Below are 17618 nucleotides of genomic sequence, written 5' to 3'. Positions count from 1 at the left end.
AGACAACAATATCATCCAGGTACACTACGATCAATTTGTCAAGGTACTTACAAAAAACCTGGTTCATCAAGGTACAGAATGTCGCAGGCGCATTCGTCAACTTGAATGACATCACCAAGAATTCATATGCCCCATACCGTGTCACACAAGTAGTCTTCGACTCATCCCCATCAGCAATTCTCACCTGATAGTAGCCTGACCTCAAGTCAAGTTTAGTGAAGTACTTGGCATGACTCAACTGATCCAACAAATTAGCAATCAACGAAATAGGATACTTGTTGTGCACTGCCACCTTGTTGAGTGCGCGGTGGTCTACACACATTCGCATGCTCCCATCATGTTTCTTTTGAAACAGCACCGGTGCTCCAAATGGTGCTTTGGAAGGGCGAACATATCCCGCTTCCAATAACTCATCAAGTTGCTTCCTCAACTTTGCTAACTCTGGAGGCGCCATCCGATGTGGCCCTTTTGCAGTTGGTTTCACTTCTAGAAACAACTCGATCTCATGCTCCACACCTCTTAATGGAGGTAATTCGTGAGGCAACTTATCCGGCATCACCTCCTTATACTCATCCAACACCGCTTGAATGGTCGTAGGCACCAGCTCTTTGCCTATTTCTTCATCTACCACCACCATGGCTAGATATGTCTACTCTGCGTTTCTCAAACCTTTCTTGAGTTGCATGGCTGAAAGGAACTTCCCATCGTCTCCTGTTGTTGCAACAACTTGCACCATGCACGGGTAGAGGTGAGCATAATTCGGGGAAAACCGAATTAACCGAATTAACCGACCGAAATTGGTCGATTTGGTTCGGTTAAAAAAATCGGTTCGGTCGGTTCGGTTATGCATTTCAATTTTTCGGGGAATTGGGTTTCGGTTCGGTGAATAGAAAATATTAATTCGGTTAACCGATTACCCGAATTAATAATTAATTAAATTTTAAATTTAAATTAGTAAATAAAAATCCTGTTATTCTATTATCTATATTTCTAATTTTCCATTCCCTCTCACAGTCTCACTCCCAGTCTCACACTCTCAGACCCTCAGTGCTCTCAGAAGTCAGAAGGCCCTCCCTCTGTCCCTCATTGTCCCTCCCTCGCTCACCCGAGCTCAATCCACCACAGGTCGCACTTCGCACCACCATCTTCACGTGACGGCGATGCTATCGCCTGCGCCCATCGCCATCGTCGTCGCTGGCAGAGCAGTTCGCGCACAGAGCAGTTCATCGAGAACCACCCCGGCTCCTCCTCACTGGCATCAAGCTCACCCGAGCCCAATCGTCTCCCTAACCAACCACCTTTCCTCCACATCAATCTCCACTTCTCAGTTCTCCGGTTCTCCCTCTTCGCAAATCGCCTCTTCCTGGCTTCGCCTGAGCCCCTCTTCCAGTCTTCCCAGTTCGTGACCCGTCCCGATCCCGAATCTCTTTGATCAGCTCTTCCCTCGCGTGGGCGTGGTGATGGATCTACACTCAAGACTTCAAGGCTTCAACCTTCCCCCACCTTCCCTTGTTTCAGTTTGGATATAGATACACATACAGTGATACACCTTCCCTCCTTCCTAGTTTTGGTTAAAATGGTTAACCGAATTACCCAAAAAATAAATTCGGTCGGGTTCGGTTCGGTTCAGTCAAACGGTTCGGTCAACAGTATTTTTTAACTTAAATTTTTGGTTAATTCGGTTAATTAACCTAATTTGGCCGAACCGACTGTTTGCTCACCCCTATGCACGGGTGATCTCCCATCAGACATAAGGAACCAGCCGAAGGCTGCAGCACTGCCTTCATTCCCCTTAGGAACTCCATCCCCAAAATGACTGGAAAGTCATCCAATGGAACTGCTATGAAATTCACATGACCTTCCCACTGCCCAAGTTTCACAGTAACTTGTTTGGCTACTCCCAAAGTAGGTTGGGCTACAGAATTAACTGCTTTCATGTGTCTTGTATCCTTCTCTAAGGATAAGTTGAGTCTCTAAGCTCTCGGTTGCAAAACAAAGTTATGGATAGCCCCGGTATCCACCATAGCGCGGGTGCTCTTCCTATTGATTCTCAAGTCCACAAACATTAGCCCTCTGGCTCGTGCAACATTTGGGGCTTTTTCTTGCTTTTCTAATGCCCTCACCTGCTACATTGCACCCATCCTTGGGGTCTCATCTTCTTCCTCATCATCTTCCACTGCCTGTTCGGCAATGGAAGTCTGTAAAGCATTAAGTGTTGCTTTGTGAGGACACTCAAAAACTCTATGAGGACCTCGACACAAGAAACACTTAAGTTTACCCTTTCCCTTGGGTGTGTTGAACCCTCAAGATGACGAAGCTTCCTTTGAGGTTGATGCTTTATAGTCGGCTCCCCCACTCTTGGGTTTGCCTTTCTTGAAAGACTTAACACTATTTCCCTCTCTGCCAAACCCTTTGGACGAAGTGGTATTGTAACAACCTGGGATTTTTGCATAGGGTCTCGTCGACGAATATAGGGGATTTGTCAACGAGCACATAAGGGACCTCGTCAATGAAGCCACGTCTCATCGACGAGAAAATACTGAGAGAGGCTTTAGGGCAACTTGAAATTCGTCGAGGAGGGAGGAAGTTCGTTAACGAAATTATTGAAGAACTCGTCGACGAGGTGACGTGTCTCTTCAACGAATCTGGCCCTATAAATAGTGAAAAACTCAAATTTTTATCTAATTTCAGCGTTCCTCTCTCTCTCCTTTCTCTCTCTCATACAGTCTCTCTCACTTCTCTTCTCGTCTCAGACCCGTTTCTTGCCGGATCGAAAATATGAGGCTACCACGACGCTCCTGGTAAAGTTCTTTGCAAGTCTACCAGAGCTGATCGTTGGGAAAGTTGGTTTGGATTTCATCCCAATCTCAGGGTAAGACATTTTATTTAGTATTTGTCTTTCCCTCGATTATGAGAAATGTTGTAGGTAAGAAAATACTGATATTTTGTTATGGAGGATTTTGTTTTTAGGATATTGAGCTAGGAACCCTACGGGTATAGAGCTAAAATTTTATTGGGGCTTTTCAGAGTTAAGGTAAAGGAAATATGCAATGCTAGGAGTTTTATAATGATATAAGAAATTTCATAGACACATATATATACCAGTTTATTATACAGTTTTTACAGAATATGAGTTTAAATACTTGTGTGGCTTGAGTAGATTTTCATGTGATGAAGAACTTATATGACTTTTATAATATATCATACTATACTGAATACACAGATATAGACAGTATATACAGTTCACGTAGTTTTTCCTAGTATATGGAGTTATAAAGAATATACAGATATAACTATATATTCACAGAAATTATACAAAGAGATATACATGCATATACAGCTTTTATACGAATAGTTTCATAAAACAGATACGTATATATACATATACATGTATACAGCTTTACTCAGATCAGTATATATTACAGTTTTATACAGAACAATATATATAGAGCCTTTATAGTATGCCATGTTTCTTATTACCATAATATACAGAGTATATAGACAGATATACAGAGATAGCATCAAGGTGCTATGGATACAGTATACAGAGATTACAGTATTTACAGTACATAAAGATAGCGTTATAGTAATTTTGGAAATATGATGAAAACAGTAAAAGAGTATATATGTATATATATATAGTATCAGATCCCTGAGGAAAGAATATAGACAGATACAGATAAAGAATACAGAGCATAGTACCGTTGTTAGATATAGATAGAGTGCAACCACATATCTCAAATAGTGTGTGGGTACCGTCAGCCGTGCTCGAAGAGTATGCAGCTCCCCAATTCACTGGGTGGAGGGGGCCGGTTTGATGAGGTAGCAGCTAGTCCCGAGCCTAGGAGTGGATGCAGTTTGGCCGAGCTGAGGTAGTGTAGAGAGTATTGACTTATCTAGAGGGCCGACCAGATGAAGTCTTGCCTACGGGCCGCACAACCCTGTCATGAAGGGTCAAATCATGACGTACAAAGTTCTAGGGATAAAGCACAGTTATGTGTATGTATACCGCTTTACAATATATGATGAGTATAGTATGATAATAGCAGTATGAAAAATTGAAATCACAGATGATACAATTATGTTTGAAATTGTGAAAAGAAAGATATGTTTTACAAATTTATTATTGTACCACAGTTCAGTTATTATTTAAACGGTATTCTTAACTTAGTTGCTGGTATTCTTAACTTAGTTGCCACACACTAGTAATAACATATTTCCACTTACTGAGCATCGACTCACCCCATTACATTACCATTTTTCAGGTGAAACAACTAGGCAAGCAGATCAAGCTCACAAATAGAGAGTATTTTGATTACCCTAGTTATAGGGTGAGTTTTTGACAGAATTTTGTATTTTCGAGGTAGATGATGCTAGAGGGATTTGTTTTGTATAGCTATGGTTGATATATAGTGGGTTCTGGTATTGTATAGTATTTACATATACATATGGTTATGTGATTTGTGTTCCGCTACTTAGGTATGAATGTAGATACACATATATAGAAAAAAAAATGGTGAGAATTTTTAGGATGTTACATTTTGGTATCAAAGCAAAGGGCTAGTTACCCCGATCCCCGGGAACTCTCGCTTATGAATAATTGTGGCGAAGTAAGACTCTCCGCCTGGGGGCTTGCTGAATTGAGGGATGGCGATACGTAATGCCTCAATCTCAGTGAGTGCTCTGATAGGTACCCGTTGTTGCCACAGGCACAAGGCCCAAAAGGTTAAGTGACAAAGCCCGAAAGGGGGACGTTACATTTTGGTATCAGAGCCTAGGTTGCTAGGTTTTGTAGACTCTGGAGTGCATTTGAAAACAATACCAGAATATAGGAAAAATATTTGAGGTTTTATTATGTGATTTGGATACAAGATTTCGTGGTAGTTTATGTGTTTTTCCTGGGGTGACGATTTCAGGAAAACCATGATAAACTATCGATGAGTCATGTGTTTGGGTTGTAGGAGTGGATTTTGGGGTTAGGATCCAGAGGGATGGTTAATAGAGAATTTGGAGTTTTAGTTGAATAAGTTGGGTATGTAGGGAAATAGAATTCTAAAACTATGTTCTATATGTTTTCAGGATGGACTCAGGAGGCAATAGCACTCACGATAGTGGGAATGATGGTGCTGGTCCTTCTGGCGCGACAAGTGGGGATTCAAATGCTGTGCTACGTAGTGTGACTCAGTAAGTTATGGATAAGATAGCGCGGAGTTCTAGAGAGCAGGGAGGCTCATCTCCCGTTCAGGTATGCACCATAGAGAAATTTATGAAGATGAATTCGCCAACTTTTTCTGGAGCGATTGATCCTACAGTTGTGGAGAATTGGGTGCAGGAGGTAGAAAGGATTTTGATAGTAATTCATTGCACCAATGAGCAGATAGTTTTATATGCTACGTCTAGGTTGGCAGGAGAGGCTGAGAGATGGTGGGTAGCCACCAGGTTGCTGGAGGAGCAGAGGGCTATACCAGTGCCGATGACTTAGGCTTGTTTCAGGGAAGTGTTCTTCGATAAATATTACCCTGCCTCAATCAGAGAGGCACGAGTACAGGAGTTTCTGAGCCTGTCCCAGGGATCACTGACTGTCCAGCAGTATGCGGAGAGATTTATCGAGTTCTTGGGTTTCTTCCCATATATTGTTCCTGATGAAGTGAAGAAAGCTAGAATGTTTAAGAGGAACCTGAGGCGAGACATTTATAGACAGGTGACGGTACTGAGGATCCAGGATTTTGCATAGTTGGTTGACTAGGCCACTATAGCGGAGGAGAGTCTATCTAGAGAGACGGAGATACAGAGTTAGAGGAAAAGGACTGTGCCCTCGAGTTTTTAGGCGGGTCCCAGCCGAGGCCCTTGGAGAGGAGGTAGATCTAGCGAAGGCCGGAGGCAAATGGTAGAGCATAGGGGATTTTAGGGCAGACAGTTTCCCGCCATTTGTCCTAGATGCAGATGGAGACATCCTGGTGAGTACCGATTGGGGGAAAATGTTTGTTATTGATGCGGGAGGCCGAGTCATATGGTCAATTGTGTCAGATGCCGTCAAATTATGCACAGGCTCCCAGACCATTTCGAGGTGGATATCAGGCGCCCCGCGGTGGTTAGCAGAGGAACACTGCGCCAGCGAGGGTCTGCGCATTAACACCAGGAGACGCTGAGACGACTAGAGACGTGGTCATAGGTACTCTTACTGCTTTACCATATAAAATTATTGTTTTGTTTGATACAGATGCCACCTACTCTTTTATTTCGATGGGATATGTGAAAATAGTTGGAATAAAGACACAACCATTAGATGTAGAATTGTCTGTGGGTATGCCAATGGGATCTGTGATTAGATGCAAGAGGGTACTTCTAGATTTTTTAGTAAGTATTCAGGAGAGAGTGCTTTTAGCCGACCTTGTGGTCTTGGATATGCAGGGATTTGATGTGATACTAGGTATGGATTTGTTAGCTATTTATCATGCAAGTATTGATTGCCATTAGAAAGAAGTAATTTTCAGACCCCTGGGTGAGCCAGAATTTAGCTTTACAGGTTCACGCGTGCGTGCCTCGCCACAGCTAGTGTCGGCTATTCAAGTGAGGAGACTGCTACAGGGTGGTTGCCAGGGGTATGTCGCATACATAAAAGAATTGCCTGATTTGCCACTAGATCATGAGATTGAGTTCATTATTGACTTGTTGTCGAGATTTGCACCAATATCTAAAGTACTGTATCGTATGGCTTCAGTCGAGTTGAAAGAACTGAAAGATTAGCTACAGGAATTACTGGATAAGGGTTTCATTAGGCCTAGTGTGTCGCCTTAGGGAGCGCCAGTTCTATTCGTGAAAAAGAAAGATGGAACCATGAGGTGTGCATCGATTATAGGGAGATAAATAAATTGACAGCCAAGAATAAATATCCTCTCCTAGGATTGATGATTTATTTGATCAGCTCCAGGGGACCCAGGTTGTTAGCTTTAGTGCAATCCCAAAAGGGGGTGAATTGGGTATTTAAAAATTTTATCCCCTAGGTCAATCACTAATCAACAGTATTTTGCAAGCCTAAGGTCAATGTAGTGCATGTAAAATAAATCAATCCAAATATACAATGGAATTTAAACTGTAATGGAAATTTAATCAAGCATGCACAATAAAGCAGTAAAAGAGACGACACCCACAAATGTTATTGAGGTTCGGCCAAATTGCCTACGTCCTCGCCTTGGCTAACAAGCACAAGGATTACCACTATACTTGCTCACTTAAACGGGTGGAGCGGCACCTATACAAACTAGGTCAATTAACAAAGAGCTGGCCTCAACCTTTACAACCAGGTCAATTAACACAGGGCTAGCCTCAACTTACACAATCCTTACCAGGCTAGATTACCGCCCCCCTAGGCCACGCTTGGAAATACAACAATATTCTCTCAAATAGATGGTATAGAAATAGTGCTTTCACGTAAAGCAGATATGTACCCAAATACGCACGTTCACATACACATCAATAACATGGATATAGTGTAAGCTTATGGAGACTAGTTTTGTGCAATCCACACTCAATGCAATATAATCAGTAAGATGCTCAAGAGTGTTCAACATAAACAATATCTTGGAATATAAACAAGGTATTTTAATAATACATCAATATTCCAAGTAAACTAAGCAGATAATCAAACTAAGTTCAAATATATTTTCCTTAATGAAAGATGCGCTATACTAGTTTGAAGAAATACTACTTAGTTTGAAAAAATCTTTGCATGCCGAAAATCAAGCTATCGAACACTTGCAACAAAGATGCAAATATCCTAAGCTTACTTGGTTTATCCCGACACAAGATTTATAATATGCAAATCTATGGGATAAACCTAAGCTAAACTCCCCAGAAAAATTATCTCAATCACACAAACAAGTGGGAGTTTATAGCAAAGTATAACAATCACAATCACACAAGAAGAACTCTCACAATCTTAGAATATATCAAAGGAATGAAAGTTTGAGAGTATTTGGACAAAAGATGTATTTTCAAAAGAGAGGATATTTTGGCTAATCACTTTTCTAATCTCCTTTTAATCTTGCAAGTGGACTCATATTTATAGCTAGGGGTAAAAATATAACCGTTTGGGATATGATGGGAATAATTAAAAAAATCCCAAAAGATTAAAATCCAATTAGCCCGAAATAACCTTGTTTACTCGCGGTTAAACTAATTTTAACTGGGCAAGGTTCGGGTGGCTGAACCTTGGTTCGGTTGCCCGACCTGACTCAGTAAAAAAAGGTGTTCAACGCAAATTTGGTCACCCAGATGGTGCTTCGGTAGCTCGAATTAAAGTCAGTAGCATTTGTTCGTGACTTCGGGTGCCCTGTCCATTGTTCGGTGGCCCGAATCCATGTGTTCGGTCGCCCAAGTTGGTGAAATGTTTCTTTCGAGGCGTTTGGGCGCCTGAGGAAGATAAGAACATTAAAAGTTCGATCGCCCGAGAGCCCTGGTCAACTGTTGACTCGACCACATTTCGGGTGCTTGAGGAGTTTTGTACTCCAAGGGTTTGGTCACCCGAGCTCTCTCAAGTTGCTTAGAAATATTCAATTTAAGCACAGATTTAACACTCACATATATTATATGATATGTGTGTGAGTGTTGGGACCTATAGTTATACTAGGGTCTTTACTGAGGCCGTTTTGAGATAGTCTCAAAAATCCCGCGTCGATCGACCCTTAGGTCATTCAACCCCTATGGTCATTTTAAGCTTACCATATATCCAATATGCATGATGTGTAGGTAAGATAAATACAGACCACATCTTAAGTTACTATTACAAACCCATATTACAAATATTGAATTTACAATTACAAATAAAAAGGTCTTCAGGGTCTTCATGCTTTGCTTTCATGTGTCATCAATTAGTTTGCTAATATAAACCTGCACACACACTCGAAAGCCATCAAACACCTGAGTATTTGTCATTATCAAAACTGGGTGTGACCTATAAGGTCAACACAGGTTTACTCTAAAATTGATTTGCGATCAGGCTACTGTCAGGTGAAAGTTAAAGCAGAAGATATTTCGAAGACAGCATACGTACCAGGAATGGGCATTACGATTTCTTAGTGATGCCATTCGGGTTGACTAATGCACCAGTAGTATTTATGGATCTAATGAATCGGGTGTTTCATCAATATTTGGACCAGTTTGTGGTTGTATTCATTGATGGTATACTGGTCTACTCGAGGAGTTTTGAGGAGCACGATCATTATTTGAAGCTGGTGTTGCAGAGATTGAGAGAAAGGAAATTATATGCAAAATTCAAGAAATGTGAGTTATGGTTAAGGCAGGTCATTTTTCTCGGCCATGTGATCTCAGAAGCAATCGTATTAGTTGATCCAAGTAAAATAAAGGCAGTGGTGAGTTGGGAAAGGTTGGGAAATGTTCAAGAAGTCAGAAGCTTTTTGGGGTTAGTAGGTTATTACCAGCGCTTTGTGGATGGTTTCTCCAAGCTATCAGGTCCATTAACACAACTTACGAGGAAAAATGTAAAATTTGAATGGACTGATGATTGTGAGCAGAGTTTTCAAAAGTTAAAGCAGTGGTTAGTTTCAGCTCCAGTATTAGCTATTCTATCAGGGGAGGATGGTTTTGTAATATATAGTGATGCCTCTTTGAAGGGTCTTGGATGCGTGTTGATGCAGCATGACAAGGTTATTGCATATGCACGTAGGCAGCTTAAAGAATATGAGAATAATTATCCTGTCCATGATTTAGAGCTTGCTGCAGTGGTGTATGCTCTCAAGATCTGGAGGCACTACCTATATGGTGAAAAATGCGAGATTTTCATGGATCACAAGAGCTTGAAGTATTTCTTCACCCAGAAAGAGTCAAATATGAGACAAAGAAGGTGGCTAGAACTTATTAAAGACTATGATTGCACGATTAGTTACCACCCAGGAAAAGCGAATATAGTGGCAGATCCTCTGAGCAGGAAATCAGGGGTATAACAACCTGGGGAATTTTAAATTATTTTGAAATTATAAGGAAGATAAGGAAAGAAAGAATAAATTCGGAAATGGGAGGCAGCAGACATTCATCGACAAAGATTGGGCTCGTCAACAAATGTTCTTCTAGGCTCGTCGACGAGGAATTATCGAGAGGGGTTTTAATAAACTGAAATTCGTCGACGAGTTGACTGTTTCGTCGACGAATTGTGTACAAGACTCGTCAACAAATCAATGTGTCTCATTGACAAATCCCTGTGTATATAAAGTGGGGTTCCTTCATTTCAGCACAGATTTTCCTGCATGTCTTCTTCCTCTCTCTAGAATTTCGGCCATCCTCCCTTCTCTCTTCGATTTTGAGCCAGATTTCCATCGGTTCGACAATCTGAAGCCACCACGAAACTCTTGGGAGAGTTCTCTATGAATCTACTAGAGTAAATTGTCGGTGGAGCTAGTTGAGAAACCATCCCAAGTCTAGAGTAAAACTTTCTACTCAATTTTTGGCTTCTTGGCAGTTGTCGAAAATGTAGTATGCGAAGAAATACTAAAGTTTAGTTCTGGGGGATGTGGATTTCAGGGTGTTGAGTGGGGAACCCTGCAGGTGTAGGACTGATCATTTTAAGGGACTTTTCGGGAATTAGGTAAGGGGAAATATTTTATAATAGCTATTAGTAATTGTTAAAACGACAAATTTTGGGTAAAAATCCTACATATACAGGTATAATTTTCTGAACCAAATTGATATTGAAAATACTATTTTGATTATATATGTATTAAATTGGGGAAAATTTATGTGGTTGAGACCATTTTGACAATTAAATGATTATAAACATGGTGGAATGACGAACTTATTGAGATTGTGAATGTTATTTGGCTATAAATCATGTTTGGTTGAATATACTGGTTAGATTGTGAACTTTGTTTGGCTGAAAATACTAGAGGGTTGAGTATACTGTGGAAATTGTGTGGATGTGATTGATTAGTTAGGTATGTTATTGATCTGTGGTGTGGTTCATGTAAATGACGATATAACGTTGGTAGTGGTATGAGGAGATCGTTATATCGTACCTAGTATAATCGTCATATAATGTTGGCAATGGTATGAGGAGGTCGTTATATGGGCGTTTATGTTGGGAGGTAAACATTGGAAGTGGTATGAGGAGGTTGTTTACCTATTTACCATGAACAGGTTGGTTAGTTTGTCCTTTGTGGACACTGATGTTGTGTGATGATCAGTCCTGTGTGGACACTGATGTTGTGTGATGATTAGTCCTGTGTGGACTAGTCATGTGTGGACACTGATGCTGTGTGATGAATAGTCTTGTGTGGGCATATATGCGATGTGGTTTATTAGTCCTGAGTGGACGTTGTTTTTGCATGATTGCGGACCCTGTGTGGGTATGGTTGACAACTACATTGATTATCTTGTGTGAGACTTTGTGATATGTTTGGAATTGATATAGGTGTGACTTTAATTAAGTATTTTGGGTAAAGTAGATTTTTCCACCTGAGAGCTTGCTGAGGAAGGCGAGTACCCTGGTAGTTATTCATGGATACTAGGGTAGAGGGAAGCCACTTGTATGGGCGGGTGATCTTCCCCATTCTCAGTGTCTTTACTTGAATACATAACTCGAGGGCTTACTGAGAAAGGTGAGTGCCCTAGTGTTAGCACTAGAGCAGAGGGAACCTACTTGTATGGGCGGGTAGATTTCCTTATTCTTGAAAATTAACAATAAAATATTGATGGTTGTGAATATGCGAAAGGACGATAACGACGTTGATTTTGTGTGATTATGGGTATGACATCTGGGTTACTTGTGAACTGTGTGTACACTTTAGAGGGATATTTTAATTATATTATAAACACTTCAGCCACACACTGTTATAAAATATTTCTTCCTTACTGAGAAATGTCTCACCTCAACATATGTTAAATCTTTTCAGGTTATCCAGGTGATCGAGCTTAGATAGCTCCAAGGCGGGGTAGTTTTGTGAGTTAAATATAGTAGATCGGATATGTACTTAGTTTATGTTTAATATGTATTAATTCTGGATTTGTAATATGAAGAATTAGGTTGTAATTATTATGGATCAATGTATGTAAAAATAGCACTCTGGTATTTTCTATTGAAGATATTTATTATTTTCGCTACATGAATGGTATCAGAGACTCATGTCGGTCTCTTACCGCACCGGGCCCCGTGTGGCGGGTTCGGGTGCGTTACAAGGGGGACCTGTATTGGCAGCTATAGAGATTCAACACTCAATTTTGATGGATTTGGAGAGGCTTAGTATAGAATTGGTAGATAAGAGTCCTCAGGCAGTTATTGCTAGTCTAGTAGTTCAGCCTACACTATACGAGAGGATTAAAGCAGCTCGGCGTGATGATGCAGAGTTTGTAGAGGTGATAACTAGAGTGCGGGATGGTCAGGGAGAGGAGTTCAGCATATCAGATGACGGAGCTCTGCGATTCCATACTAGGCTATGTGTTCCTGCAGATACTGAGATCAGGAGAACTATATTGGAGGGGGCTCACAAATCCCTATACATGGTCCATCGCGATAGTACTAAAATGTTTAGGGACCTGCAAGAGTATTTCTAGTGGGGTGGAATGAAGAGAGAGATAGCCAAATTTATTCAGCAATGCTTGACGTGTCAGCAGGTTAAAGTTGAGCACCAGATACTGGCAGGACAGTTGCAGCCATTGTTTATTCCAGAGTGGAAATGGGATCACGTTTCGATGGACTTCGTTACGGGGTTACCACCAGTGCGACAGGGACTGAATGCGATTTGAGTGGTTGTTGATCGTCTGACGAAAACCGCTCATTTCATCCCTATTAAAATCGGTTATTCCATAAATAGACTGGCAGAGATATATGTTCAGGAGATAGTTCGTGTTCATGGAGTACCAGTGTCTATAGTCTCAGACCGAGATCCTTGGTTTACTTCAATATTCTGAAAAGTTTTCAGGAGGCTATGGGTACGCAGTTAGCTTTTAGCACTACTTTTCATCCCCAGACAGATGGTCAGACTGAAAGGACGATTCAGACACTAGAAGATATGCTTCGTGCTTGTGTGCTTGATTTTGGAGGCTGTTGGATTCAGTTTATGCTGTTAGTTGAATTTTCTTATAATAACAGCTACCAGGCTAGTATCGGCATGGCTCCATATGAGGCATTGTATGGTAGGAGATGTCGTTCTCCTCTCTTTTGGGATGAGGTAGGAGAAATGCGAGTTTTGGGTCCAGATATAGTACAATAGGCTTATGACAAAGTCTGATTAATTAGAGAAAGATTCAGTACAGTACAGAGTCGGTAGAAAAGCTACGTAGATACTCACCGCCGAGAGTTAGAATTTGACGTAGGAGATCGAGTATTTTTGAAAAGAGCTCCTCTGAAAGGAGTTATGAGGTTTGGAAAGAAGGGCAAGTTGAGCCCTAGGTATATTGGCCTTTTTTAAATACTTGAGAGAATAGGGTCGGTTGCCTATAAGCTAGCTTTGCCGCCAGCTTTGGCTTGAATTCATGACGTGTTTCATGTTGCCATGTTAAGGAAATACGTCCCAGACCCATCCCACATCATTAGCTATGCAGAGATAGAGCTTAAGGATTCATTGGCATATGAAGAAGTACCAGTATAGATTTTGGATAGAAAGGTTCAGACTTTACGCACTAAAGAAATACAATTAGTTAAGGTTTTGTAGAAGAATCACGCCATAGAAGAAGCTTCTTGGGAACTTGAGAAGCAGATTAAACAGAAATACCCGCAGTTGTTCCAAGAGGTATAGAGGTAATCAGGTAAAGTACAATAGTTAGATAAGTTTCTTTTGCAGATACATGTATGGATTTAGTTAGTAGATAGTTTTTAGTTTTATATGTGTAATTTCCCATAACATAAATGTAACCACGGTATTCCTCCGCCACAAGTGAGGGCAGGAAATAAAATAAGTAGACCTTTTTTCCTTTACGAAATGATGGAGTGTATAGATGGGGATCCAGATACTCAATTTCGAGGACGAAATTTTATAAGGAGGGGAGAATGTAACAACCCGAGATTTTTGCACAGGGTCTCATCAACGAATACAGGGGATTCGTTGACAAGTGCATAAGGGACCTCGTCGACGAAGCCACGTCTCGTCGACGAGAAAATAACGAGAGAGGCTTTGGGGCAACCTGAAATTCATCGATTAGGGAGGAAGTTCGTTGACGAAATTATTGAAGAACTCATCGACGAGGTAACGTGTCTTGTCGACGAATCTGGCCCTATAAATAGTGAAAAACTTGGATTTTTATCTAATTTCAGTGTTCCTCTTTTTCTCCTCTCTCTCTCTCATACGGTCTCTCTCACTTCTCTCCTCGTTTCCAGGCCCGTTTCCCATTGGATCGAAAATTTGAGGCTACCACGATACTCCTGACAAAGTTCTCTGCAAGTCTGCTGGAGCTGATCGTTGGGAAAGTTGGTTTGGATTTCGTCCCAATCTCAGGGTAAGACATTTTATTCAGTATTTGTCTTTCCCTTAGTTATGAGAAATGTTGTAGGTAAGAAAATAATGATATTTTGTTCTGGAGGATTTTGTTTTTAGGATGTTGAGTTAGGAACCTTGTGGGTATAGAGCCATAATTTTATTAGGGCTTTTCAGAGTTAAGGTAAGGGAAATATGCTATGCTAGGAGTTTTATAATGATATAAGAAATTTTATAGACACATATATATACCAGTTTATTATACAGTTTTTACAGAATATAAGTTTAAATACTTGTGTGGCCTAAGTAGATTTTCATGTGATGAAGAACTTATATGGCTTTTATAATATATCATACTATATTGAATACAGATATAGAATATATACAGTTTACGTAGTTTTTCCCAGTATATAAGTTATAAAGAATATACAGATATAGCTATATATTCACAGAAATTATACAGAGAGATATACATGCATATACATCTTTTATACGAATAGTTTAATGAAACAGATACGTATATATATATACATTTAGATATACATGTATACAACTTTACTCAGATCAGTATATATTACAATTTTATACAGAACAGTATATATAACATTTACAGTATACCACGTTTCCTATTACCATAACATACAGAGTATATCAACAGATATACAAAGATAGCATCAAGATGCTATAGATACAGTATACAGAGATTACAGTATTTACAGTACAGAAAGATAGCGTTATGGTAATTTTGGAAACATGATAAAAACAGTAAAAGAGTATATATGCATATATATAGTATCAAATCCCTGAGGAAAGAATATAGACAAATGCAGATAAAGAATACAGAGATGAAAAATTGTGATGAGTATAGTATTTACAGTATATGATGAATATAGTATGATAATAGTAGTATGAAAAATACAAAACACAGATGATACAGTTATGTTTTAAATTTTGAAAAGAAAGATATGTCTTACAGATTTATTATTGTACCACAGTTCAGTTGTTATTTAAATGGTATTCTTAACTTAGTTGTTACACACTAGAAATAATATATTTCCACTTACTAAGTGTCGACTCATCCCATTACATTACCATTTTTCAGGTGAGACAGTTGGACAAGCAGATCAGGCTCGCGGATAGAGAGTATTTTGATTATGCTGGTTATAGGGTGAGTTTTTGATAGAGTTTTGTATTTTCGAGGTATATGATACTGGAGGGATTTGTTTTGTATGGCTATGGTCGATATATACTGGGTTCTGGTATTGTATAGTATTTACATATATATATATATATATATATATATATGGTTATGTGATTTGTGTTCCGCTTCTTAGGTGTGGATGTAGATACACATATATAGAAAAAAAAAATGGTGAGAATTTTGAGGATGTTAAATTTTGGTATCAAAGCAAAGGGCTAGTTACCCCGATCCCTGGGAATTCTCGTTTATGAATGATTGTGGCGAAGTAAGACTTTCTGCCCGAGGGCTTGCTGAATTGAGGGACAGCGATACGTAACGCCTCAATCTCAGTGAGTGCTCTGATAGGTATCCGTTGTTGCCACGAGCGCAAGGCCCACAAGGTTAAGTGGCAACGCCCGAAAAGGGGATGTTACAGGTATTCTCCCCAGCGTAGTCAGTCAAGCGTTCTGCAGTAGCTTGTGTAGTAGAAAAGTCTTGAACTCTTTGTCTATGAAGTTCAATTCTTGCCCACAGTTTCATCCCCTCTAGAAAATAGAACAACTTGTCCTTCTCTGACATATCCCTGATATCCAACATCAAAGCATAAAATTGTTTCACGTATTCCCTGATCGACCCAGTATGCTTGAGGTCTCTCAGCTTTTTCCTTGCATTATACTCAACATTTTCAAGAAAGAATTGAGCCTTGAGCTCTCTCTTCAAGTCCGCCCAACCCTCAATTACACAGTTTCCATTTTCAGTGTCATTGTACTTAGCACGCCATCACAGTTTAGCGTCACTCACCAAGTACATGGTTGCAGTATCCACTTTCACCTATTATGAGGCCATCCTCACAGTGCGAAAATACTGTTCCATATCAAACAAGAAGTTCTCTAACTCCTTAGCATCACGGGCACCCCTATACGTCTTGGGTTTAGGTACCTTGGTCTTGCTAACTCCCGGAGTGTTAGAGTTCCCTCTAGCAAGAACCATCAGATTCTCCTTTGCATCCAGATCAGCCATCCGGGCCTGCAAAGTTTCCACAATGTGGTGAAAGTCCTCTAACATTTCACTTGTCAAACTTGCTTGATGCTGTTGTGATCCCATCACTTCATCAACAAGTCCCCTCAGTTGGGCCATCTCTTTGGCCATATTGTCGGTTGTCTAACCTGTGCTTATAGTGCACTGATTCTTTCAGCATTGTTTGGTGCCATGGTAACTAACCAAAGCTTCCCAAATCCCACGACGAAGGTAACTGAATTCTCGTAGCAACTGAGCCTTGGCTCTGATACCAAGTGTCACGGTCCGACTATTTTCACACCGCTGTGAAGGGTCGTGTGGCACGAGCTAAAGCACTTTTGTTTAACTAGCAAACCTATCGTTTTCCCACATTCATCCACGAAGCCACTTTCATTAGCATTCATTCAAATAGCAACGGAAATAGTAATCAATTCATGAAAACCGTGGCAAGCAAGTAGTAAACATTGAAGTAAACGTAATTCATTAACAAATCCTCCGTTGACATGGTGTACTTAGCGAGGGAGGCAAGTAGGCTAAGCACATTGACAATTGCTAGTGAGTTTTTTCAATGACTGATGAACACTCACCCTCCCCTAAAGAGCTTTTTGGGCTATTCTCACTCTGACACTAGGAAACATCAAAGTGACCGAGAAGTCATACTGCCTTATTTGGCTTACAATGAAATAAATACTGGAAAATAACCCTACACTAGTATTTACATAATGGAAACCCGTCCCAAACACACGAGGCAAGCGGTCACAGGCAACCTTAATGCCCTGAACAAGCTTAGCTCGTGACACCTTATATCTCCCTGTGTTACAGTAGAGAACTCATCCGCCTTAGCAACACATGTGGAGGTCGGGAAGTATCTTTCAAAGAATACTTCCTTAAAATAGCTCTATGTCATCTCTGTAGGACCGACTCTCTGCTTCTCTAGCAGACTCATCGCAGTCCACCATTGCCCAACCTTTCTAACAGCCGGAAGGTAACGTAAAAGACTC

General features: G+C 40.4%; 1 protein-coding gene across 1 annotated transcript; it reads left to right on the top strand.

Annotated features, from left to right (window-relative positions):
* The first annotated feature begins 5191 nt into the window (after nt 1-5191).
* Nucleotides 5192-5734, top strand: LOC131162838 (uncharacterized). Its single transcript, XM_058119444.1, has 2 exons — nt 5192-5439; nt 5533-5734. The coding sequence occupies exons 1-2, from the start codon at nt 5192-5194 to the stop codon at nt 5732-5734; spliced, it is 450 nt and encodes a 149-aa protein (XP_057975427.1).
* Nucleotides 5735-17618: the final 11884 nt, after the last annotated feature.

This window comes from Malania oleifera, chromosome 8 (assembly GCF_029873635.1).
Source record: "Malania oleifera isolate guangnan ecotype guangnan chromosome 8, ASM2987363v1, whole genome shotgun sequence".
NCBI classification, from domain to species: domain Eukaryota; kingdom Viridiplantae; phylum Streptophyta; class Magnoliopsida; order Santalales; family Ximeniaceae; genus Malania; species Malania oleifera.
Note: the sequence above shows the minus strand (reverse complement) of the source record. Positions and strands in the feature narration are given on the sequence as shown.

Coding starts and splice junctions, on each gene's coding strand:
- LOC131162838 (XM_058119444.1), top strand. CDS start 5,192: ATGGATAAGATAGCGCGGAGTTCTAGAGAGCAGGGAGGCTCATCTCCC. Junction 5,440..5,532: donor AGATGGTGGGTAGCCACCAG/GTTGCTGGAGGA, acceptor TGCCTCAATCAG/AGAGGCACGAGTACAGGAGT.